This window comes from Triticum urartu, chromosome 2A (assembly GCF_056163025.1).
Source record: "Triticum urartu cultivar PI428250 chromosome 2A, HENAU_Tu73, whole genome shotgun sequence".
Taxonomy (NCBI): Eukaryota; Viridiplantae; Streptophyta; class Magnoliopsida; order Poales; family Poaceae; genus Triticum; species Triticum urartu.
Genome location: NC_141874.1, coordinates 4,182,223 through 4,206,438, shown reverse-complemented (window position 1 = coordinate 4,206,438; position 24,216 = coordinate 4,182,223). Strand labels below are relative to the sequence as shown.

Sequence of the window (24,216 nt, the reverse complement as noted above, 5' to 3'; positions counted from 1 at the left end):
TGGCCTCATGAAAATCGTAAACCAAATCCTAAATTGAATGAAAGAGTTTCAAAATTAGGGAACATAATGAATTTAAGAATTGAACAGGAGAGCTCCTTGAGAAATTTTTAACCCGGTCAAAATCGGACGACCCTATTCTAATTTAAAGGCCTCAACTAATTGTGAGGCTTAAAAAAAAGAAAACGTAGTGTGTAGTATAAAAGAATTGAATGGGAGAGTTTTGAGAGATTGTTGACCTGGTCAAAATATGGTGATCCAGTACCAATTAGAGATCTCATTTGAATTTGGGCTCTTTAAAATTAGGAAGCATAGCGTTTTACTCCCTCCGTTCCTAAATATAAGTCTTTTTAGAGATTTTACTATGGACTACATATGGAGCAAAATGAGTGAATCTACGCTCTAAAATATGTCTATATACATCCGTATGTAATTTGTAGTGCAATCTCTAAAAAGACTTATATCTAGGAACGGAAGGAGTAGATCATTTTTAGGGCATGCATGCGATTTTAGGAGTGCCATGTAGGATATCTGCTGACATGGAGGAAAGATAAACCATAAGAAGAGACTTGTATTCTCTTAATTAAGTGATGATCATGTCTCATCATATTTTTAGAAACATTTAGTTGTTAGCGATAAGATTAAGAGATAGCCCACCTGCCAAAAAAAAGTTTTAAGAGATAACCATTGTACATTTTATTTGCGTGACATGTTTAAGATAAGACAGTCTTATCAACCATTATACATGCTTTACGAAAAATATCACTGCTACCCCTCCGATCTGAAATAAGTGCCATGTTTTTCTTTTAGGAAATAAGTTTGGTGATTTTAGTTCAAGCAGAGAGTAGAATTTTTCAAGGGTTTCAATTTCCTTTTTTGAGGGGTCAAGGGTTTCAGTCGCTACAATTATTTATACATGGAAAAAACACATGAGGCCCATGTACTCTACACGCGGAGAGCCGGAGTGGCCCACCACATCAACCCACCGATCATTTCCTTTCTCTCTCTGCTCCCGACGGGACGGCAGCAGCGATGGACACTTGGAAACATGCTTTATTGAAGTGCCCAATGGCGGGCGGTGTGTGGGCACTGGCCCCTGATGATCTTGTACAGGCTATGAGTGAGCGGCAAGAGGACAGGGCCAAGGACTGGCTCTTTGCTATACATAAAATGTTGCCGACAGATTTATTTGAAAGGCTCATAGTGACACTTTGGGCAATCTGGGGAGTGCGGAGAAAGGCTATCCATGAGGATATCTTTCAGTCTCCGAGCTCCACTAATGATTTCATCAATAGCTACCTGCGGGATCTTCATGTTATGAAACCCAAGCATCAGATACAAAGCGCTGCTGCAGCTACTAGGTCCACTCGATGGATCAGGCCTGTTGAGGATACGGCAAAGGTGAATGTGGATGCCGCTGTCTCTCGACGCGGTTACGGTGCGGTTGGCGCCGTATGCAGGGATCAGAATGGGCTTTTTTTGGGAGCGTCCTCCCTTTTCTTCAGAAATATAGATGATCCACATACCCTCGAGGCGCTTGCGATAAGGGAGGCTTTAGCTCTCTCGGACGACCTTTATCTTCGGAGGATCCATGTCGCTTTGGATTGCAAGGGGGTGGTCGAGGAAGTACGGAAGGAAAATGCAGCAAATTATGGAGCAATTATTCATGAAATAGTAGACCACTCTCTGTCTTTTGATTTCTGTAAATTTAGTCATGAGTTTAGGAGCTCGAATTATGAAGCTCACAACTTAGCGAAACATGCACTTACTCTCGGTGATGGCCGCCATGTTTGGTTAGGGCATCCCGGGAATCTCTCTTTCGTCCCTGTAAACGTGGTGACGGGTTAATAAAGAGTTTCACGAGGTTGTCTAAAAAAAAAAGCAGACGGCGGCCATGGCGAAGGCGAGGAAAAGCTTGGCATCCATTAGTTCCGTTGATCAGATCCGGTGGAAGCATTGACCTGTAGCTGCTGATCACCAATATATATATATATATATATATATATATATATATATATATATATATATATATATATATATATATATATATATATAGAGAGAGAGAGAGAGAGAGAGAGAGAGAGAGATCATAGTAGAGTAAGCAGCTGGGGGTGACACACATATCTAGAGATACTAGTACATATACACATCTCTCTTGTTCATATGAACCAATGTGCATATGTCACTAGAAAAACTCATGGCTTTATTTTTATTTATTTTTGAAAGGAACTCACGGCTTTACTGATTATACATGTTAATAGAGCAGTTATTGACCAAACATATTATAGGTATTCTGTATTGGCTGCTCCATCTGTCCCTACTTACGTGATGGTATCATATTTTGTGATTTAACTTTACCCAATAGTTTGATCACTAATACACGAGTCACATGTCATAATAATTATACCATTGGATTATTGCGACCATCTGACCTGGACGCCACCGTGGTACGTCTGGCAACTCTCCGGCTACGCCTTGCGATTGATGTGTTTGACACATTGACCGACCAGAATTATTACGATTTTGTTAGGTAAATGATGAATTTTGATGCTTTGTCGGACGAGGAGTATGGACCGATAGAGCTTGACCAAATGATTCAAGATGAGTTCTTCGACATGTCGGATTCAGACGAAGAAGTGGACATGATCATGCTCATGAGCATGCAAGAGGAAATGGATGGGCAAGTGGAGCATATTCTCAACTTCAAGGGCTCAATCAAAGGGAGAAGAGTGATCAAACGGGACAGGGTGTCTAGAGCAAAGCTACTGCACAATGACTACTTTGCTCCCACACCTGCTTTCCCAGATGATCCATGGTTTCGTCGCCATTTTCGCATGCAGAAACTATTGTTTTTGCGTATTGTGGAGGGAGTGGAGGCACACGACGACTACTTCAAGCTCAGAAGGGATTGCTGTGACTAACTCTCTTTCTCGGCCAAGCAGAAGTGTACGGCTGCTCTGATGATACTTGCACTCTTGATACTGCTGCAGACGGCGTTGATGAGATGGTCAGGATGGGGGAGAGCACGTGCCGAGAGACTGCTGTCAAATTTTCCAGTGCCGTGGTTGAGGTGTTTGGACCTGAGTATCTCAGTGAACGAAATGTGCAGGACACAGATAAGTTGTTGGCTATTGAGAGGCAAGGGGGTTTCCAGGAATGCTCGAATAAATTGATTGCATGCATTGGCAATGGAAGAACTGCCCCAAAGGTCTGCGAGGACTATATCAAGGTCACACCAGAGAGGCCGCCATCATACTAGAAGCGGTAGCATCACATGACTTCCAGTTCTCACAACGATATCAACGTGCTTCAACAATCTCCGGCGTTCAGGAGGCTTTGCAATGGGGAATCACCGTCGTGCAACTACATCGTCAACGGCCGGGACTACAACATGAGGTACTATCTTGCAGATGGTATCTATCCTTAGTGGGCGGCGTTTGTGAAGACCATATCCGAGCCGCGTGAAAATAAACAGAGCCACTTTGCAACAATGCGGGAAGCGGCTAGGAAGGACGTGGAGAGGGCATTTGGTGTGCTTCGGGCTCATTGGGGAATTGTGTGGAGCGCTGCAATGATTGGGAATCAGAAACTTTGTGGCAGCTGATGATATGTTGTGTTATTCTGCACAATATGATTGTCGAGGATGAGGATGATGGTATAGCCCAAACCCATGATTCTGAAGCACCCGGAGAACAAGTTGAAATTCCGGAAGATCAAGATGCGGCCCAGCTTATGAACTTTCTGTAGATGCGTCAGAATCTTCGAAATCAGCAGGTGCACGCGCAACTACTCAATGATCTTGTGGAGCACATGTGGATCCACAATGGCAACCAAGGAGGCAATGCTTGAGTTTGGCACTTCAAATAAATTTTATGTAAACACTATGTATGCTTGATGCCAACAATATCTATTTACGTGCGATATTATGTTGCATGATCAACGTGCATGTATTTGCATGGATTTGAGAGTCCGGATTTGAGATATGTGGATGCCCAGAACGAAATATGAGGGCACGTCCGGATGCGCCTGCGAGCGTGCCCGGTCGCGTCGCGTTTGAGGGGCCGGATTTGCCAAGTCCGACTGTAGATGCTCTAATGACATCTGTCAATTTTGATCTTGGGTGTCAAAATATTAATCTAATATATATTTTTTCGGTTTTCTGACATGTGGTGCTAATTGGGTGACTTGTAGTTTAGCAACTATGAACCGAGAAGCGCCGCCAGATGGCATAAAGATGAATTCATTTTTTAACCATGTTGCTTTGAACTCTGGAAGTAAATGATAGATGACGGCACTGCATGATAATGTACGCAAAAAGAAAATTATCAGCTAACATATCTTTTGATAAATAAAAATCATAATATTAGCGGACTTAGAGGCAAATTTATGCTAATACAGTGAAGTAGTTTGTTACGTGAAAAACGTGATTCAACTTCAATCAATATAACACCATGAGCGGCTTGCTTTCATCTGTTAATCGCTTGGACGATGAAGGTAAATAGTTAGTTAATTGGAGGACATGGTCCCACTTCAATCAATCAATGAGACGCCTAGAGTACTTGCTTTCATATGATAATTAGCTGGACGATAACAGTGAAGTAGTTTGTCACGTGAAAAACGTGCTTCAACTTCAATCAGTATGACACCATGAACGTCTTGCTTTCACCATTTAATTGCTTGGACCATGACGGTGAACAGTTTGTCACCTTCTATCCAGTTGGCATCAACACGGCTCAACTCAAGGTTTTGGGTACCGAGCAAAAAATTAATTACCATGCGATAACCGCAAATCTCAGTACCCCAAGAGAAATCGCCATATCAAAACAAAATCCTGAATGTTTGAATTTAAATGAATTTTGACTAAAATTTGGACTAATTTTTCCAATTCAAAATTCCTTCAAAATATTCGACCAGTAACCACCCGGTATTTTCCGGTTACCATGGTAACCAAAAATATCGGTGCCCCGCGAACAAGATTTTTTTTAATCCAGGATTCAAACCTTGGGTCAACGTCAATCAAGCAGGCGCCATGAGCGGCCAACTTTCACGACAATGAAGGTGAACTGTTTGCCAGCTTCCCACTGGCATCAATATGGTTCAATTATTAGTGAGACGCCACAAAGTCGCATAGTTTCATCTTCTATTTAGGGATGGTGAATTAGTTTTTTTATGGGATCCAAACCCTTGGGTCAAATTCAATCAACGAGGCGCCATGAGCGGCTATCTTCATCTGGTGAGCCACGAGGGGTTGATCAGTGTGTGTGTGTGTTGATCAAGCCGGGCGCCGGTCCATGGTCGTGATAACTTTGTGTGTGCGCGCGCGCGCGCCAGTTAGAAGCTAGCATACACATAGTTTGTTAGTGGATGTGCATGTGTAGGTAAGTCATAGGCGTCGATCGCGGGAGCGTTCGGCATGATCTTGCGGCAAGCTCGGATGATTTGCGGCTCTTGCGATAGAGCAGATGGCTCATGACGAGAGGAGGCCGGGTCTTGAGGAGCTCATGCGGACGTGCGCTGGAGGGTCCATTGGAGTTAGTTGCTTAGCGAGTCGGGTATAAAAGGTCGCCATGTAACATGTGTTTGTAGTCAGCCAGGTATGAGCACAGATTAAGAAAAGTGAGGCGCCGTTCGTGCGGTGAGGCGTTCGTTCCCGGAAGAACCTTGTGTCCAGTGTGCTCCTTATTCCATCTTAGTCTGAGTGAATGAGGGAAAGAGAGAGCTAGCTAGGGTTCCTCCCAAGGTTTGTCCCAACAATTTCTTGGACGATGAAGGTGAAAATGTTTGCCAGCTTCCGATTGGTGTCAACATGTTTCAATTATTAGTGAGGCGCCACAAGTGGCATGGTTTTATATGCTATTTTCAGACGGTGTTTTTCTCCCATCCGGGATCAAAAACTTGGGCCAATTTCAATCAACGGGGCACCATGAGTGGCCAGCTTTCATCTATTAATTTCTCGGATAATGAAGGTGAATAGTTTGCCGGTTTCCGGTTGGCGTCAACGTGGTTCAATTATTGGTTCAACTTCAATCAAGCAAGACACCGTATCAATCGAGAGATCGAGATGTCATGAAGGGAAAAAATTGGAATGAAACTTATCAAGTACTCCCTTCGTTCGAAAATACTCGTCATTGAAATGGATGTATCTAGATGTATTTTAGTTCTAGATACATCCATTTTAGTGACAAGTAATTCCGAACGGAGGGAGTACTTATTACCAAATCTGTCAACTGCCACCTGCTTTGAAGCGCAATGAAGTCAGTAGTATAGTTATGTTGACACAGCGTGTGTGCACATTGCTCGCTGCTAGCATATGGCCTATAGTACCAATAGATAGATAGAGATGCCATGGAGGGAACTCATCTATATATATGAAGCCATAGCATGTCCATTGAAGGATAAATCTAAGTAGCAGCATATCCCACACTACTGATAACAATGTGGATTCTGCCCATCTCCGTGGCACTCGTGCTACTTGTTCCCCTTCTTATGTACTTGAGGGCAAGTTGTAGATCAAAGAACCCAATAGCCCTCCCCATAAACTGGCCAATACTACACATGTTCCCTTCCTTTGTGGCCAACCTCCACAACATGCCTGCCTATTTCACCCTGGTCCTCACTGGATCAGGCCACAACTTCAGGGCACACGGCCCACCTGGGTCAGGGATGCGGTTCTTCATCACATCCGATCCTGCGAATATCCAGCACATTTTCACTACCAACTACCCCAACTTCCCAAAGGGTGCGGAGTTCGCTGCTATCTTCGATATCATGGGCGGCAGCCTCTTCACCATTGATGGTGAGCCAGTTCATCGGATGCGCGCCAAAGTCAAGGGCGTGCTCAACGGCCCGCGGTTGGTGCATAACCTTGAGATTTACTGCGTCGACAAGGTAAAGAACAGCCTCCTCCCATTGTTCGCCCACATGGCGAGCATTGACACCCCATTTGACATGCAAGAAATGATGTCAAGGTTTATGTTTGACCTGTCTGCTACATCTCTCTTTGGCGTGGACCCTGGCCTCCTATCCTCGGACTTGCCTCCCATGGACGTCGCGGTCGCCCTGGACACGGTCATGGAGGTGGGATTTTTTCGGCATGTGATCCCAACTTCTTGCTGGAAACTAATGAGGTGGCTAAACATCGGCCCCGAGAGAAAGCTCAGCACGGCACACACTGTGCTACGAAGGTTCGTCGTGGAGACGATGGAGAGGTGGAAGAACAACACATGCCATACTGGTAATGACCACGGTGGTGTGGATATTATGCCTCCCTTCCTCAATGATCCTGACTATGCCGGTGATGAATTGGTGCTTGCGATGATTATCAGCTACTTGCTCGCTGCAAGGGACACAATTACAGCAACCCTGACATGGGTCTTCTACAACCTTGCCCAGAACCCTAACGTCGTGGCAACCATCCGCAATGAACTCTCACCCATTGCATACGGCAAAGCAGCATCTGGTGGAAGTGCCATGGTGATCTTTGAGCCTGAAGAGATAAAATATTTGGTCTATCTGAGAGCCGTCTTGTACGAGACTCTTAGGTTGTACCCACCGGGGCCTGTTGAGTGCAAGAAGGTAGCCGCCGATGATATCATGCCGAGTGGCCATAAGGTGTGCACCGGCGACACCATCTTTATTTCTGTCCACTCCATGGGGAGAATGGAGAGCCTATGGGGTAATGACTGCCTCAACTATAATTCCGAAAGGTGGCTCTCAGACGATGGCAACAACCTGAGGTACGCACCGTCTCACAAGTTCTTGGCTTTTAACTCAGGCCCAAGGATATGCCCCGACAAGGAAATTGCGGTTATGCAGATGAAGACCGTCATTGCCTCAACATTATGGAACTTTGACGTGGAGCTGATGAAAGGGCAAAGCATACATCCCACGCCTTCTTGTATACTAAAGATGGAAAACGGCCTCCTACTTAAGATGAAGAAGCGGCAAATGTAATATTGAGCTTTCGATGTAATCACACAACCACAGTATTATCGAATAATAAAGGCATTCATGCATCAAAACTTATCTTTATTTTACTAAAAAACACCCAATATGTTACAATTTATTACGCTGTTGTATGAGACACGATGTAAATTCATCGAGACAATTCATCAAGTCATGTGAAATTAGTGGCCAAGAACTCATGCCGCCGGATCAATGCATCATCCAACTGGGCTGTGAGTAATCGACCGCGGACCTGCGGTACGCGACCAACTGATTTAGCTGAGCCATTAAGAGATTGACCCATATCCATGTGTGGCAAGAGAAAGGTTGTTGCGTACAAATTAATGCAATGAAACGAGAGTTCCAAATACTCTAATTAACTAGTTATGGAAAGATAGAGATGTTTAGTTATCCTTGGTTCCTTTGCGTGCACACATCAGAAGTTCTTGACTTTCATTTCTTCAAGTGTACGAGATTCTCTCCACAACTGGGCTTTTGCAGCCGCAAAGGAGCCCGTGTCATACAAATTGCCGCCGGATCAGACGGACGACCCGCTGTTGCAATGCGAGGAGTCACCGTACACAGCCAGGTTCGCAGAAACACGCCGAAGAGCTCATGGCCGAACGGGCAAAGGGATGGGAGCTAGCTTTTGGAGAGAGAGAGAGAGAGAGAGAAAGAGAGAGAGAGAGAGAGAGAGAGGGAGAGAGAGAGAGAGAGAGAGAGAGAGAGAGAGAGAGAGAGAGAGAGGATGGAAGGAGAATGAAGAGAAGGAAGAAGAAAGTGAACAGAGAAGGAAAGACCCATGAGATAATTATTGTTCTGTAATATTAGCGGCGTTTGATGTGCCGAAGTGCTGCCAATATTTACATCCAACACATTTGCAGCGTCCAAGCTTGAAAGCTTGCTGCTAGTAGTAAATGAACTTGCGACGTTCCGCCAGTATGAGCGCTACTCTAATATTTCACACACTAATGATTTTTCGGCCCACTCGATGCTGCTAGTAGTTCCTGGCTGATGGCTAGCTTGGATGTAGACCACTAGCAACGTGCGGACCATGCGAATGCTGCTAAAGGATAGCTATCTGCAGCATTCGCTTAATTGGCAAGCGCTGATGCGTTCATTTTTCTAGGTCGCTGCTGATAGGAAAATCCTATAAGGGGTTTCTATACTAGTGAATCTCTATTATTTAAGATATAGAGACAGATTTGTTTTCATGCAATCTAGATTGGATATTGGATACATAGAGCAGACGCGCCAATAAAGGAAACGAATCAATTCATGCTATAAAGTCAGTGAGGCGATAAGTACTCAAGGATGTGCAATAATTGTTCCATTAATTCCCTAATATTAGGGTGGCATTTAATTACCACCATAAAACTCAGGATGACTTAGAGTGCGCACCCTATATAAACGCTAGCAAATCGATTTACTCATCAACACATTTGGTAGATCAGATCAAACTGTAAAAAGAAGAGAGTGCCAGTACATAGCTAGCATTGTATTTTGTGATGGCGATTAGGAAGAGCAATGCAAGCTTTGTATGCTGGGCGGCCCTGATGTTGGTGATGGCCACTCTGATGTTGTCATGTGATGCTGATCCAAAAGGTTAACATCCTTTTTTTTCCTATTGTGTACATATACTTAAATTTTTTCTTGCAACTATGTTTGTAGCTAATAGCACCTATCAACAATGATTGATGAAGGAGCCCATATTTTATTTATGATTGTAATTCATTTAATCTTTTTGTGTAGAATCATGTGATTTGATTGAAGATGGATGCAACGAAGCCCAGTGTAGGGACTATTGTAGGATCATTGGTCACACCAAGGGATCTTGCCGGGAAGCCGAGTATTGTTGTTGTTTGATTGCCGCAAAGCCTAAGGTGGACGTTGTGCATCATCGTGATTGAGCTTCTATGAACATTATTTTATTAGATATATAGCAAAAGAGCCCTTGTAACAGGTACAAAATAAATAAATTTTATGCAGAAACATTTAGCGCCTCCCATCACAGTTGCATAAGCTGAGTCATCAACATGCCACTTTGGCCCGGATTTGGGACAGCCCCTCCTTTTATCTTCTGCCATGATTGCTCCCCATTTTCTCAAACCATGGTTCCGCCTCTTGGGTCATGACTGCGGAACCTTGGCACCATGGATCATGTGTTGCCTCGCCTCTGACTCAGCTCTCATTATATGACAAGAAGTGGTAGAAAAAAAATTAAATATGCTTAGGATGCACCTAATATCAAAGAAACAAAATATACAACATGGAATGGGCCTTGCATTGTTATCAGATGCAATGGCAGTGTGCATATATATATATATATATATATATATATATATATATATATATATATATATATATATATATAGGGTCGCTAAACTGAGCCTGAGCGCACTACTCTTATTCTACGCTCCAGCCGCCGTGCGCTAATCAGGCAGCCGTTGGAACCAACTCCACGCGCACGTTACGATTCTAGCCAGCACAACCAACGCACGCCATGCAAACCTTGTTGATAGTAAAAATTAAGCAATATGTAGTAATACAATAATTTTATATAGTAAAATTTGAGCAATACGTAGAAAGATCAATTTATTCTTGTAAAAGGACCTAATAAAGTTCTATCAGTCGGTACACCCTTTTACGATACGGCATGCCAATTACATCTTCTTCCTAATCATTGATGATTTTACAAAGAGTACTCAGTACTAATACTAGCATGCATCTGGTAAGGATTTCACTTCTTTTACCATGTGTACTAGGAAATTTACTAGTAGAATTAGGGGCTGCGGGGATTCATGCATGCATCCGGTAATTGTTTACGATGCTTACAAAGAATTTTACTAGCATAATCTAGCGCGGCGAAGGATTGGTGCATGCAGTGGTAACCATTTTAATTATGTTACTATATGAATAGCTAGTACGTGACGGAATAATAGTGCAGGTTGTCCGTAATGATGTTAACTCTGTTACTGTGTTTCCACTGTATTTTACTAGAAGGTATTAAGGAGAATAGCTAGTACGGGAACGGATGGGGGTGTGTAGTGCAGTAACGAATTTAATTTTGTTACTGTGGTTTGCAAGGGAATTTACTAGGAGGGGTTTGGTGAACAGATAGTACAACGCGACGCGGAGGTTTGATGCATGCAGCCGGTAATGAATTTAATATTATTACTTTGTTTTGCAAGGGAGTTTACTAGGAGTTGAACGATGATTAGTTTGTTCGGCCAAGCGGTGCGTTTAAGTCCTGCCGAAGCGTAGAATTAGCCATTCTGCGCTCAGGCTCACTTGAGCGCCACCGTGTATATATATATATATATATATATATATATATATATATATATATATATATATATATATATATATATATATATATATATATATATAGAGAGAGAGAGAGAGAGAGAGAATAGTGCACCAAAGATCAAACAAAAATAATAAAATTAAAAGTTTTATCAGTGGATTAATCAATTGAGAAAGAATCCAGCTACAATAGTTAGTTAACAAAGAATAATATCCCTGCCAAAAGAATAGCAATTGGCTGCTCGCGTTAGGAAATTACTCCTATAAAGGACGGTGGAGTACCCCCCCCCCCCATCCTGGGCGCCTCGCGGGCAAAGAGTGCCTCTGAGTCGTCTGTTACTCGGGGGCGTCGCGAGCCAATCCGATTTGCCCGGATGGCTCAGATCAGGGCGACCCGACTGGGATGTCCGTGACAGGTGGATTGCCAGACGAGCCTGGGGCCACCGTCATTGGGCGACATCAGAAACGCCCGTAGGTGAGCCACCACATGCTTTCTTGCATGTGAAGTCGTGCCCTGAACCACCTGGCGGCGTCCTCGCCCCATGCCGGGAAGGGTCGGTCGCGACAAGCACACTAGTGGGTAGAGAGCGCCTCCGAGCAATCCATCCGGCGGTTGCTTGCCATGGGGGGCTCTCAGGGGCTCTCCGAGCGTCTTATATGCGTGGAAGGCTTGGATCACCGGGCGTCCCAAGGGCACCCGTATTGGACGACGGCGGGCGCTTGCCTTGTCGTGCCTTGTCGTGCGGTGTTCAACGCCGTCGCCACGGGCTAGGATGGTCCAGTTGCAACAGGCAGGTTGTGCGCCACTACCGTCTGGCTGGCTCGCTCGTGGGCCGCGCCCAGTTAGAGTGCTTGCTAGTCTTGGTCTCTCCAAACACCCTGACCCGGAACTTATTTCAGCGCCATCGACACACACCCTCGACTCTAACCGTCAACCCTTTTATGGCCTCGCCGTTGCGGATGTTATAGGCCAACGATGTCTTCCCAGTCTCGTGGGACTTCGCAATTGCATGCATTCCCTCAATGAGCCAGAGAAAGTTGGGCATCCGTAAACAAATAGATAAAGAGGTTCACCTACGACTGAACAAGAGATTCTACGAAAGACTATCATGATTTTCTTATTATCTTATGGTTTGCGAACTGATCGCTTTGTTTCCTTGATTTATCCAGGCAGATAAAGTATGAAAATTAACAGAACAACCAACAACGGTATGAATAAGGAACGCTATGATACAGTTGTTAACACTAATTTTTATAGAGTCAATTACACTGCCGGTGCCACAACTTGGCGCAAAAGGCCACTTTGGTGCTAGAAGTTGTGATGTACATTGAAGTGGTGCAAAAACTTGACATTAACATGCAAATACAGTGCTTATGTCGTTTATGTACGGAGTATGTGCTGACTAGGTGCATGAGGCCCGCTGTCAGCCGCTCGACGAGAGAGAAGGGCCATGTGCCCTGATTTTTTTCAAAAACACCATCGAAATATTTAAAAAAAAAATCCCTGTAGACCTTGGAAGATTTTGTCACCTCTGTGAGATGTGGGTCCCGCATGTCACCCAATACAGAAAACAAAATGGTAGATGTGGCTGGTGGGGATCGATCCCACAACAACACCCACACAAACAAGGTGGCAAACCACTGCACCCATTCAATTTTCTCCGTATCATTTGTAATGGCAGCACAGGTGGAGGTTAAATGAGCTGCAGATCTTGCGGCTTCTTCTTCACCTGCTAGTCTTTTTTATTTTTCTGTAGAAAGAATCAAAATTATAAGTGTTTTAAAAAAATCTAAATTATAATCTCAGTAATAAAAATAATGAATGAATATTTGTGTTTATAAAAATCACATATTATTTTAAAAATATTTATGAATTATAACAGTGTTTGCATAATTTACAATTTACAAAGTTAAATTACAATTCATAAAATTGTTTTAGGTATACAACATTTCAATAATTATATGCACGTTTGTATAGTTCAATGTTTTTATAACAAAAAATAATGATAATTTATAATTTAAACTGCTCATATGGATATTCATTTTCTATAATTTAAATCTAGGCTGTGACTATATAATATTTATGTATTCATTAAATATTTTAATTTTATTAAATGTCCATATTAACTAAATATTTTTTATATCATGCAAGGATGTATATTTAAATGTTATCATTTACTAATAATCATTTGCATGTATAATATTTGTATAACACAAATATGTGAACATATTTTTTATTAGTTATGTTTTACAAATAAATTTTAAAGTTATATGTACTATCTGCAGCCCGTAAAAGCTCCCCATGCTGCCAGATTAGTACATATAGCTTTCTTATCCAAATTAAACATAAGATCTTGTTGGCGAACTGGTTAGCCGTGTTGGGGGTTTGTAGTCGGACATAGCTTCGACTCCAGGCGGCCTCCCTTTTGATTTATTTTTCACTCTGGTCTGACAGATGGGACCCACTTCTCATAGAGGTGTAAAAAATGCTGCTCCCACGTCAACATGGGCTTTTTGTAAAAATAAATATTTCGAGAGTGTTTTCCAAAAAATCAGGCCACACACCCCTTCTCTCTGGTGCAATGGCTGACAGCGGGCCCCACGCGCCTAGTCAGCACCTACTCCGTACATAAATGAGATAAGCACCGTATTTGCACGGTAATGTCAAGTTTTTGCACCACTTCAATGTACGCCACAACTTCTAGCACCAAAATGATCGTTTACGCCAAGTTGTAGCACCACCAGTGTAATTGACTCATTTTTATATTTTATATCTGCATATTTAGTTTGCTTTTGTTATGCATGTAGCATAGGTTAGGGAGTAGCTAGTCTCGTGAATCTTTGACGGATGCGTGTAGAGGAGGTGAGATGGTAAGCCACCGTGCGATACTGCAAGCACGGTGAGATGACGATGGCGGCATGAAGCTGTGGTCGTGCGCTAGGTGACAAGGCCGTGTGATGCGGCAAGCATGCGGGGGGTTGAATTCTGACCGACTAAGCAATTAGTTGAAGCCATGAGAATTGGTGTGCATGTTAGTTTGTTTGTTAGCTGCATGCAAGTCTGTTTGCCGTGCATGCATGGAGTTAGTGTGTGTGTGACTTAGTTAGCTAGTGGAGCAGTAAAAATATGTGTAGAGGCTCGATTAGATTTCTCTCCCTCTTTCTCTGTTCTTTTAAAATTATTGTTGATGCACAAAATACACATTATATTTTTTTAAAGGCCATCCTCGTTTCAAAAAGAAAAGAATTGGCGGTTGGGCAGATTATTTGCATTGTCTTTGAGCTAACCATGTAGTAGTGAAACTTAATCACAATCAACAATTTATTTTTGCGGGAAATCACAATTAATCAAAAAAATAAGGTTCATGTTGCTCAACAACAAAAACCAACAGCAACTTAGAAGTAAACAGTACTAGGCTTTGGGCTCATTCAATCACAGCCAACCCAATCAAATCACATGCAGTTAAGTTAACACTAAGGGGATGCTTGACCGCTGGACTGAGATATCACATGAAGGTACCAAACTTGTCTTTATATATATGAACCCGGCCATAGCCATGTCCATTGAAGAATACATCTTAGTAGCTGCTAGCATATCCCACACCACTATCGACACTAACAATGCCAATTATGTTCTCGCAAGAGCTGCCCATCTACACAGCACTCGTGCTACTTGTTCTTCCCCTGTACTACTTGTACTCCAAGGCTACTTGTAGATCAAATAACCCTGCAGTGCTCCCCACAAACTGGCCAATACTGCACATGTTCCCTTCATGGCCAACCTCCACAAGATGAATGACTATTTCACCCTGGTCCTCGCCGGATCAGGCCACAACTTCAGGGCGCACGACGCACCCGGGACCGGATGCGGTTATTCGTCACATGCGATCCTGCCAACATCCGGCACATCTTCACGATGAACTACACCAACTTTCCCAAGGGCGCGGAGTTTGCCGCAATCTTCGACATCATGAGCGGCGGCATCTTCACCATCGACGGTGAGCCAGCTCGTCAGCAGCGCATGAAAATCAAGATCGTTCTCAGTAGCCCGCGGTTGGTTGCAAGGATGGAGGCTTGGTGCCGTGACAAGGTGGAGAACAACCTCCTCCTGTTGTTTACGCAAATGGCGAGCACCGGCACTTTGTTCAACATGAAAGAACTGATGTCAAGGTTAATGTTTGACCTTGCTGCTACGCCTCTCTTCAGCGTGGACCCCGACCTTCTATATTTGGACATGCCTCCCATGGAAGCCGCAATCGCCATGGACACAGTCATGGAGGTGGCCTTTTTTCGGGTCGTGACGCCGGCTTCTTGTTGGAAGTTGATGAGGTGGCTGAACATCGGCCCTAAGAGGAAGCTCAAGGCAGCGCACAATGTGCTGCGTGTGTTTGTCATGGAGATGCGGAGAGGAGGGTGATTAACGCATCTTTCGTTGGTAATGGCAAGCAACATGAGGGTGTTGATATAATGTCTTCCTTCCACAATGACCCCTATTATACCGAAGATGGCATGTTCCATGCAATGACCATTAGCTACATGATCGCTACCGAAGATGGCACAGTTGGAACGGCCCTGACATGGATTTTCTACAACCTTGCCCAGAACCCTAATATTGTGTCAATCATCCGCAATGAACTCTCACCGATTGCATCACGCAAAGTAGCGGCCCATCCAGATGCCATGGTGATCTTTGAGCCAGACGAGACCAAATCTCTAGTCTATCTAAGAGCCGTCTTCTACGAGACTCTCAGGCTGCACCCACCGGCGCCTCTCGAGTGCAAGATGGTGGCCGCCAATGATATCATGCCGAGTGGCCATGGGGTGCACACCGGCGACACCATCTTTATTTCTCTCCATTCCATGGGGAGAATGCAGGGCATATGGGGTAAAGATTGCCTGAACTACAATCCAGATAGGTGGCTCTCAGAGGATGGCAACAAGCTGAGGTACGTACCATCTCACAAGGTCTTGGCCTTCAACTCGGGTCCAAGGACGTGCCTCGGCAAGGAGATCGCGGTTATGCAGATGAAGACCATCATCGCCTCAACTCTGTGGAACTTTGATGTGGAGGTGATGGAAGGGCAAAGCATCCAGGCCAAGCCGTCTTGTATACTGGAGATGAAAAATGGGCTCATGGTTAAGCTGAAGAAGCGAGAAATGTAGCATTAGACTCTCGTGTTATGTAAACGTACTTAGGACCGCTTCGTTATTATCGAATAATAAAGGCATCCATGAATCAAAATGTATCTTTCTTTTAGGAAAGACGGCCAACGTGCCGGTAATGATTACTATGTTGTATGAAACATGGTATAAAGGCATCGAGACATAATATTTTCCTCCATTGTATGAAACTAGGTAGGTGTCTCATACATTTCTATGGAATATAAACATGGATTGTATAGTTGCTTTCTTCTGTTAACATGCGTGCCGAGAAAGATGTGCTGCAGTTTAGGACCGCTTCGATAGCATCTAATAAATGGTCAGCCTTGACACGCCGTGCCCACTGCGCCGAAGATATCTGGCAAGGCTGAAACCGTTCTTCCTTCACCACATTTCATTAAGGGAAGCTGCTTGACAAATGGCGCTCTGCTCATCTCCCCAGCTTTTGAACCGTACATACCCGATGGATGCTTGCTCACTTGGAGGCGTATTATCTGCTGGAAGGTTGTCTGTCACTGTCCGTGTTGATTTATGTTATTTCATTACCAAATAAAGGTCGTGCTGTTTTCTGGGATTTCCCCGACTGTTTTTCTTCATGGAGTATTATTTTTAGCAGTTCTTCCAAGTGTTGTCGTTGCATCATAAAACAGAGCTTAATTTCGATGATGCAAAAAAGGCTGTCTGCAGATTCCATTCTTCCTATGCATTCAGAGAGATTTGTTACTATATTATATACTAGCTGTTCAGATTTATTTATTTCTTTGCATTCAAACACCACATCTCAAAAACACTCCAAAGAAGAAGAAAGAACACACCTACACACACGCACAACCAACCCATGGACTGATCGTGCGCCAGCTGTGTTGAGGGGTTGGTTGCCGCCACTGATGCCACGCTAAGCCAGTACTATCCAACTGGGGCGTACCCAAGTTGAGCTACCCGGGTGCACAGGACACCGGGTTCAAGATGTTTTCTTTGTAAGTTTCATGCAAAATATAGTGTGTGTCACCTAATCTTTAGATGAAAAATATGAGTGATCATATGCTAAGACACTGTGTCATTTTCTCTCTAGGTCTGCCCCTGCTATCCAAGGCTCTCCTCCCTCAGTAACCAGGGGAGCAGCCAGAACGGTATTTCTAGCTCTCCTCCCTCAATCGTACATATCGTGCTAATAATAAGCGAGCTAAATGGGCACGGGAATCCGGTTTTGGGGAACCTTCTAGAAGGCTTTGGTCGGGTTTTTTCTTCATTTTTGATTTCTTTCCTTTACTATGTTTTTTATTTTCAGCTTTTTATATAGAATTTACCAAATTTAAAATTTGTTCACATTTTTTAAAATATTGATTTTTAAATATATTTTTTCGTGTTAATCAGAATGAAAACAAATTACAAAGCCCTAGGAACTGGAACCGGAAAATATCATGCTACAGTACTCCATATGAGTCCCTACCGTACCGAGGGCTGCTGAATGCCACAACAATTCAAACGAGCTGTCTTTTGAATTTCCATAATATTTTTTATTTTTTGGATTCATGTTCACTCTGAAGCACTCAGATGCTAGTGTTTTTGTTTGGCGGTAAGTGCTGCATCTGATGGCCCCAGAGGTGAAGAAAACATGAGACGGTTTCATTGGGCCTTCAGTTGTTTCGTGGGCTGAAACTAGTGAGCCTAGATAAAGAAAACATAATTCCCAGTGTTTCAGTTTCCTGAATTGCATATACATTTTAGAGAACAAACGAGTTTTTTTCGAAACTTTTCTCAAGGCAGTCAGTCACTTTGTCATCGAGGTGCAACACGTTCTATCCAGTTGAAGAATGTTGCCTGGATAGAGGTGCTCTACCTGCTCACTTTGTCATCGGATGATAAAAAGTTGTTTCTTTGTTGACGAACAGTGCTCTTGCTTCCATTTTTCAGTAAGTGTTAATGACCACCTGCCATTTCGTGTTGGAAAGGTCTTCCCGTGCAAGCTCTTGGTCAGGTAAGAATGATTTTGTTTTCATTCTTCTGATTTCACAGTAACTAGCTAGAGACTCATGTGTTAGTCAAATAGCTTGCAATTGCTCGCCAAAAGAAAAGAAAAAATATCCAGCATGCATTTGAGGTGTTGGCTTCTCGATTAGTTCATCCATCATGCTACATGTGTGTTTGCCAAAAAATTGATGTTCAACTTGGGTTGGCAATTGGCAGTCCAATCTCTTCAGTTTTTTTTTTTTGGTTTCAAGATAAAATCTCTCTACCGATTCCTGGCTGTGGTTGTTCTACTCCCTCTGTCTGCTAGTGTCAAAAACGTTCTTATATTTTGAAACGGAGGGCCAGTTATATATGTCAGTGATCCGCTGGCTTATGTTTCCAACTGTTAGTTATTTATACTATTGATTTCCGCACGAAATAGTTTTAGAAACAAATAAATGGTCAATTTTTCCATCATATCTCCCATTTTATTAGTCTGTGGGTATACAATGCAGGCGTACCTCTCCTTGACAACGAACCCTTGTTTGAAGGAAAGTTCAGCCAAAAAATAACCTTAGTCTAAAAACGTAACCAAATCTGACCTTTGCTCAGTGCTACCTTCCAAGTTGGAGACAAGGACCACATGTACTAAAGGAAGAAATAATAGTGGAAAGATTCGTTCTTAGTCTTTAGCAGCATTCATCCTTTTTTTTTCTTCTTCTTCCTTTATTCCATCACATGCAAAAGCGCTGATTCTTCTAATCTTTTTGCAAGCTACTGGATGCCCCACAATGACAATGACAACAGGGTCGCAGTCTCGCAGACCTCGGATTTGTTCATGCCGCTGCTCAATGCCTGCATCAAGAAGGCCAATACCACCGTGAGGCCACTAGACAACGCGAGTGTGGAACAGGTGAGAGCGAGGTGAGAGCGCCCCCCCTCCCGCCCCCTGCGCCGGCGACCACTCCGATCCCGGCGGCCACCAGCCTCTCTCCCGCCGGCCGCCACCCCGGGGCCGGCGTCCACCTTCTGCTTCTGCTTCCCATGGCCTCGCAAGTTTCCCTCTCGGCGGATTCGTCTTCCTCGACCCTGTGTTTTGAATTTCGGCCGAGAAAAACAGATTTTGGCCGAATTTCGGCCATCTCGGCCTGGGCCGAAATCTATCTTTCGCCGAAATTGATCAAACTTGGCAAATTTTGGTCAAACTTTCATCAAATGTTGGTCAAATTCCGACCGAAAATTTTGAAAATGGCCGAAATTCGGCCATCTCGGCCAGGGGCGAAAAAAATCTCAAACCGAAAATCAAAACGCTGCCTCGACCTCGCCTTCCCCGCCTCAGGCCCCGCTGCGCTCCATCATCGTCGTTCCCGACGTCCTGGGCACTCGCTTCGGCCCCATCGCCCAGGGCGCTTCCGGCCCGTCGCGGGCCCCGGCGGCGGCCTCCAGGGCGTGGCAAACCAAGTTGGGGCGCCGCCCCCGCAGCCCGGCCTCTCTGCCTCCCTGCCCACCTCCAGGCCGCCGAGGACCAACATCCCTGCAGTCCTCCACGGTTGCTGCTACAACTGCGGCGATGAAAGGCACATCTCCGTGGACTGCTGGAAGGAGACCGTCTGCGTGCGCTGTGGGGGTGCGGGCCACAATGCCAGGGATTGCGCCTCACCCCGCGGCTCCTCTCCGGTGGACAGGCTGGTTCCGCGTCGGTCGGTGGCCCCGGCTCAGCGCCCTGCTCAGGCGGCCCCTTCCCCCGCTCCGGCTCCTCTGCGCGCAACGCCGGCTCCGCGGCCTGCGCCGTCCGGGCCTCCTCGCCATCTGCCTGCGCGTGAGGCTCCGCCGGCCCGCTCTGGCCCGGTACTCCCACCCCCTCCGCATGGACCGCCGCCCCCAAGGACGGTCCGCCTCCCTCGAAGCTGCTGCCAAGTCGCCCAATCCTCCTCGACGGACAGCGTGGCGGGCCCTGACTTTTCGGTGCCTTTTGAGCGGGGCTCTGCTGCGGTGGAGCGCTCTCGATCCATGCCCCCGGTCCCGGCGGTGGACGACGACGGCTGCTGCTTCCTGGAGGACTCGGAGGAGCTCTGGCGCATGGAGGCCGACCTTGCTCGCGCGGTCGTCGTCACGATCTCCGGCCCTCGGCCAGCAGTGGATCTAGCGGATGCGGCGGCGGCGCTGCATTGCGAGTTCGGTATTGGGCCGGAGGATATGTCCATTCGACCATTCTTCCCGGAAGACTTCCTGGTCATCTGCAAGCACCCCCTCATCCGTCAACTCATGGTGGAACGTGGATTCGCCCCCGGCAATGGCTTTGGTCTGGGCCTTCGGCCTTGGATGCGGCAGGCTCAAGCTTCGGGTGCCTCTCTGCCATTTCTGGTGCCCCTGGAGCTGGTTGGCGTCCCGGCGCATGCTTGGTCGAAGAAGACGGCGGAGGTGATCCTGCGCGGCTGTGGGCGCATTGTGCAGGTCGCGGAGCGCACGACGCGTCGGCATGACATGTCGCGCTTCCAGGTGTGGCTGAAGACATTGGATCCGGAGCGCATTCCTCGCCGTCGGCGACTGTTCGTGCCGGAGCCCGGCTCGGGCGGCTGCGGCTTGCCAACGGGGGTGCCGGAGGAGTTGTGGTACCCCATCACAATTTCGCCCATGGCGCCGCCGGTCCGTCAAGCCCCCCCTGCCGGTGGCGCACCCCCTTCGCCGCCGCCGTCCACCCCCCGTTCGGACAGGGCGAAGAGCCCGGTCAACGATAATCGCCGTCCTCCGGCTGCTAGGGGTGCGGGTGGAACCGGCGGCTCAGGCGGCTCGGCGGGTTCGACGCCCGATGTGCGTCAGGCTGCTTCCCGGCCCGTGGCTGATTGTCAGGCGGATGGGCCCTCATCAGGATGCGGGTCCAGCTGTGCCGCGATCGTCATGGGGGAGGCGGGGCCCGCCGGGTAGTGCGCCGCGCAGCCTGTGATTGGAGGACAGGTGGGGCTCCCTCTCGGGCGCAGCGAGGTGGAGCCGGCTCAAAGTGCGGTCGACGCGCATTTTCTGCCTCCTGCACCCATGGTGTCATCCATTGCGGAGAACCCGCTGGTGGACCAGCCGCAGCCGTCCCCAGCCTCGGTCTCGCTGCCGAGGTGGCATGTGGCTGCTGGTGAATAGGAGATGGAGATGGCAAGACCCAATGGGATGTTGTCTGATGTACCGGGGGAGGCCAGGGCGTCCGGCCCCATCTGCGGTGCTCGCGTAGGGGTGCAGGGGTCGCCGCAGTCCTTTTTGGTGGGCTCGGTCCACTTGCAGGTCAACGAGGTGGACTGTGCAAGGGCACCGTATGGGCTTGCGGATGCGCCAATCGAGGAAGGCAGACAGGGCAGCGACCACTTGCTTCCCCAGGATGAAGACAAAATGAACCCCGACGATTGTGTGACAGAGATTAACTCTGTGGTGGGGTCGGCTATGCATGTCGGCCTGGCCAACTCGGTGGTACCGCCAGCCGCGGCATGCGTGCAGGGGGGTGACATGATTCTGGTCTCCCTGTCGGAGGCCTGTGATTCGGTCACCAGTCCTACTCCGGTTGGGCGGCTGCCATGCAGCCCATGCACGCCGCCCAGGCTACATAGCCGGGTGGACGCCCTGTGCGCGGAGTTGCGGCGTGCACTCTCGCCGCTTCTAACTTGCGGCCAGGTTGAGGTGGATTAAACAAGAAGACGCCCTAGATAGAAACGTGCTCCAGTGTCCAATCCCAGGAGGAGTGTGCGCCTTGCCAAGGGAGTGGGTCGGGGCTCAGCTGCATCCAAACATCAGCAAGTCCTGATTCGCAAGCTCTGCTTGGCAAATGAAGCCGAAATTATTAGTGATGAAGTGCTAGAGATGTATGCTAAACTCTTTGAGCAGCCACTTGCGGAGGACCAAATCAAGGCGATCTTGGCTCTCTTCGGTTGGGAGGCGTCTGCCCTCCCGCTCATGAGCCAGGATGACATGGTGGTGGACCGGCTGTAATGCTGGTAGAGGGGAGCTTGTGGTGTGTGAGTCGGTTTGATGACTACTATATCGATCAAGGCCCTAGTGTGGAACGTGCGCGGGCTAAATAATCCGGCCCGCCGAAGCGCGGTGGCACAAGTGGTTACCGCGGCCAAACCAACCATGATCTGCGTCCAGGAAACAAAGATGGAGGTTGTAACAAGAGACGTGGTAGTCTATTGCCTTGGTAATCGATTTGAAACGTTTTACTATCTGCCGGCTGTGGGCACGAGAGGTGGAATCCTCATCGCTTGGGACGCGGCGACCGTCAATCTGACAAACCCGCACTACACCCAATACATGTTGTCAGCTCTCGTGAAGCCGTACGAGGGGGCTGAGTGGTGGCTAACGGGGATCTACGGGCCACAACTGGACAGGGAGAAAATTGAATTCATGGAGGAGATAGTTGAGATCCGTGAACTGCTGGCTGGGCCTTGGGTGCTCGCGGGGGATTTCAACCTCTTGGTGAACCAGGAGGACAAGAGCAATGATCATGTGAACAGGAGGATGATCGCCCGCTTCAGATCTAAGCTGAACTCCCTCAAGCTCAAGGAGGTATACCTTAATGGGCGGCGCTACACTTGGTCTAATGATCGAGCCCGGGCTACGCTTGAGAAGATCGACCACATCTTCTGTACCTCGTCTTGGGAGGAGGCCCACCCGTCCTGCTCCCTCTCGGCCCTGGGAACATCGGTGTCCGACCACTACCCCCTTCTCCTTGATCTCAATGCCGAGCTATGTGTGGGAAGACGGTTCAGGTTCGAGGCTTTTTGGCCGAAGGTTGATGGTTTCTTCACCACCGTGGAAGAGGCGTGGATGTCTGTTCCTAGTGAAGGAAACCCATTCGTTGCGCTGGATGGGAAGCTTAGGAAGACGGCGAAAGCACTGAAGAGGTGGAGCGACCGGTCCATTGGCAGTATCAAGCTCCAAATTGCAATTGCCATGGAGGTGATTTTCAGATTGGACAAGGCTATGGATTTACGCTACCTGTCGGCTCGTGAGAGGGAATTGAGGGGGCTTCTCAAGCGCAAGCTGCTGGGGCTTAGCTCGCTGGAACGCACGATCGCGCGGTAGCGCTCTCGCATCCTAATGCTAAGGGAGGGAGACGCCAACACTTCCTTTTTCCACCAGCACGCCCGGCATCGCCAGACAAAAAACATGATCACTAGTATCCAAAGCGGAGCCCATATTGCCACGAGTCAAGAGGAGATTGCGGAGGTCGTTGATGGATACTACGAGCAACTGTTTGGAAGGCCGCCAGCGAGGAACGCATCTTTGGATCTCTCCCTCCTTCAGATGCAGGCCACAGATCTGTCCCATCTAGAGGTGCCATTCACAGAGGAAGAAGTGGAGAAGGTGGTCAAATCTATGCCCCGGGACAAGGCGCCAGGGCCGGACGGATTCACCGGGACGTTCTTTGCCTCCTGCTGGCCCATAATAAAAGATGATCTTATGAGAGCTTTTGGGGCTTTTTACCATGGAGATATGCGGGGCCTGCCTGCTGTCAACAAGGCGTTGGTGACTTTACTCCCCAAAGTGGATGGAGCGCTGGATATCAAAGACTTTCGCCCAATCAGCCTTATTCATGGCGCGATCAAAATCTTTGTCAAGGTTTTGGCAACAAGGCTTGCGGTGGACCTCCCTAGGCTGGTTGGAAAGCATCAAAGCGCATTCGTCAAAGGCCGATCAATTCACGACAACTTCATGCTTGTCCAGTGCACTGTCCGCCGACTCCATGCCCTCCGATCTCCGGCGGTGATGGTCAAACTTGACATATCTAAGGCGTTTGACTCGGTGCAATGGCCTTTCTTGGTGGAAGTTCTGCGCAGCATGGGTTTTGGTCACCGGTGGCTCTCCTGGATGTGCGGC

At 46.9% G+C, this 24,216-nt stretch overlaps 3 protein-coding genes and 1 pseudogene across 4 annotated transcripts; all 4 read left to right on the top strand.

Moving 5' to 3' along the window:
- The first annotated feature begins 2,531 nt into the window (after window positions 1–2,531).
- Window positions 2,532–3,256, top strand: LOC147982704 (uncharacterized). Its single transcript, XM_087540534.1, has 2 exons — window positions 2,532–2,910; window positions 2,988–3,256. Exons 1-2 carry the CDS (start codon window positions 2,532–2,534, stop codon window positions 3,254–3,256), a joined length of 648 nt encoding a protein of 215 aa, XP_087396660.1.
- A 3,176-nt stretch (window positions 3,257–6,432) lies between these two features.
- LOC125534954 (noroxomaritidine synthase 2-like) lies at window positions 6,433–7,950 on the top strand. Of its 2 annotated transcripts, XM_087539318.1 has the most exons (2): window positions 6,433–6,453; window positions 6,514–7,950. In XM_087539318.1, the coding sequence occupies exons 1-2, from the start codon at window positions 6,433–6,435 to the stop codon at window positions 7,948–7,950; spliced, it is 1,458 nt and encodes a 485-aa protein (XP_087395444.1). The 2 variants fall into 2 exon arrangements, with proteins under 2 accessions (XP_087395444.1, XP_087395443.1); XM_087539317.1 differs by having other exon boundaries at window positions 6,433–7,950.
- Window positions 7,951–14,868: 6,918 nt separating this feature from the next.
- LOC147982703 (noroxomaritidine synthase 2-like) lies at window positions 14,869–16,410 on the top strand (annotated as a pseudogene).
- A 3,195-nt stretch (window positions 16,411–19,605) lies between these two features.
- LOC147982702 (uncharacterized) lies at window positions 19,606–21,282 on the top strand. Its single transcript, XM_087540533.1, has one exon. It carries the CDS (start codon window positions 19,606–19,608, stop codon window positions 21,280–21,282), a length of 1,677 nt encoding a protein of 558 aa, XP_087396659.1.
- The last annotated feature ends 2,934 nt before the right edge of the window (window positions 21,283–24,216 follow it).

Coding starts and splice junctions, on each gene's coding strand:
- LOC147982704 (XM_087540534.1), top strand. CDS start 2,532: ATGATGAATTTTGATGCTTTGTCGGACGAGGAGTATGGACCGATAGAG. Junction 2,911..2,987: donor CAAGCTCAGAAGGGATTGCT/GTGACTAACTCT, acceptor ATACTGCTGCAG/ACGGCGTTGATGAGATGGTC.
- LOC125534954 (XM_087539317.1), top strand. CDS start 6,433: ATGTGGATTCTGCCCATCTCCGTGGCACTCGTGCTACTTGTTCCCCTT.
- LOC147982702 (XM_087540533.1), top strand. CDS start 19,606: ATGGCCGAAATTCGGCCATCTCGGCCAGGGGCGAAAAAAATCTCAAAC.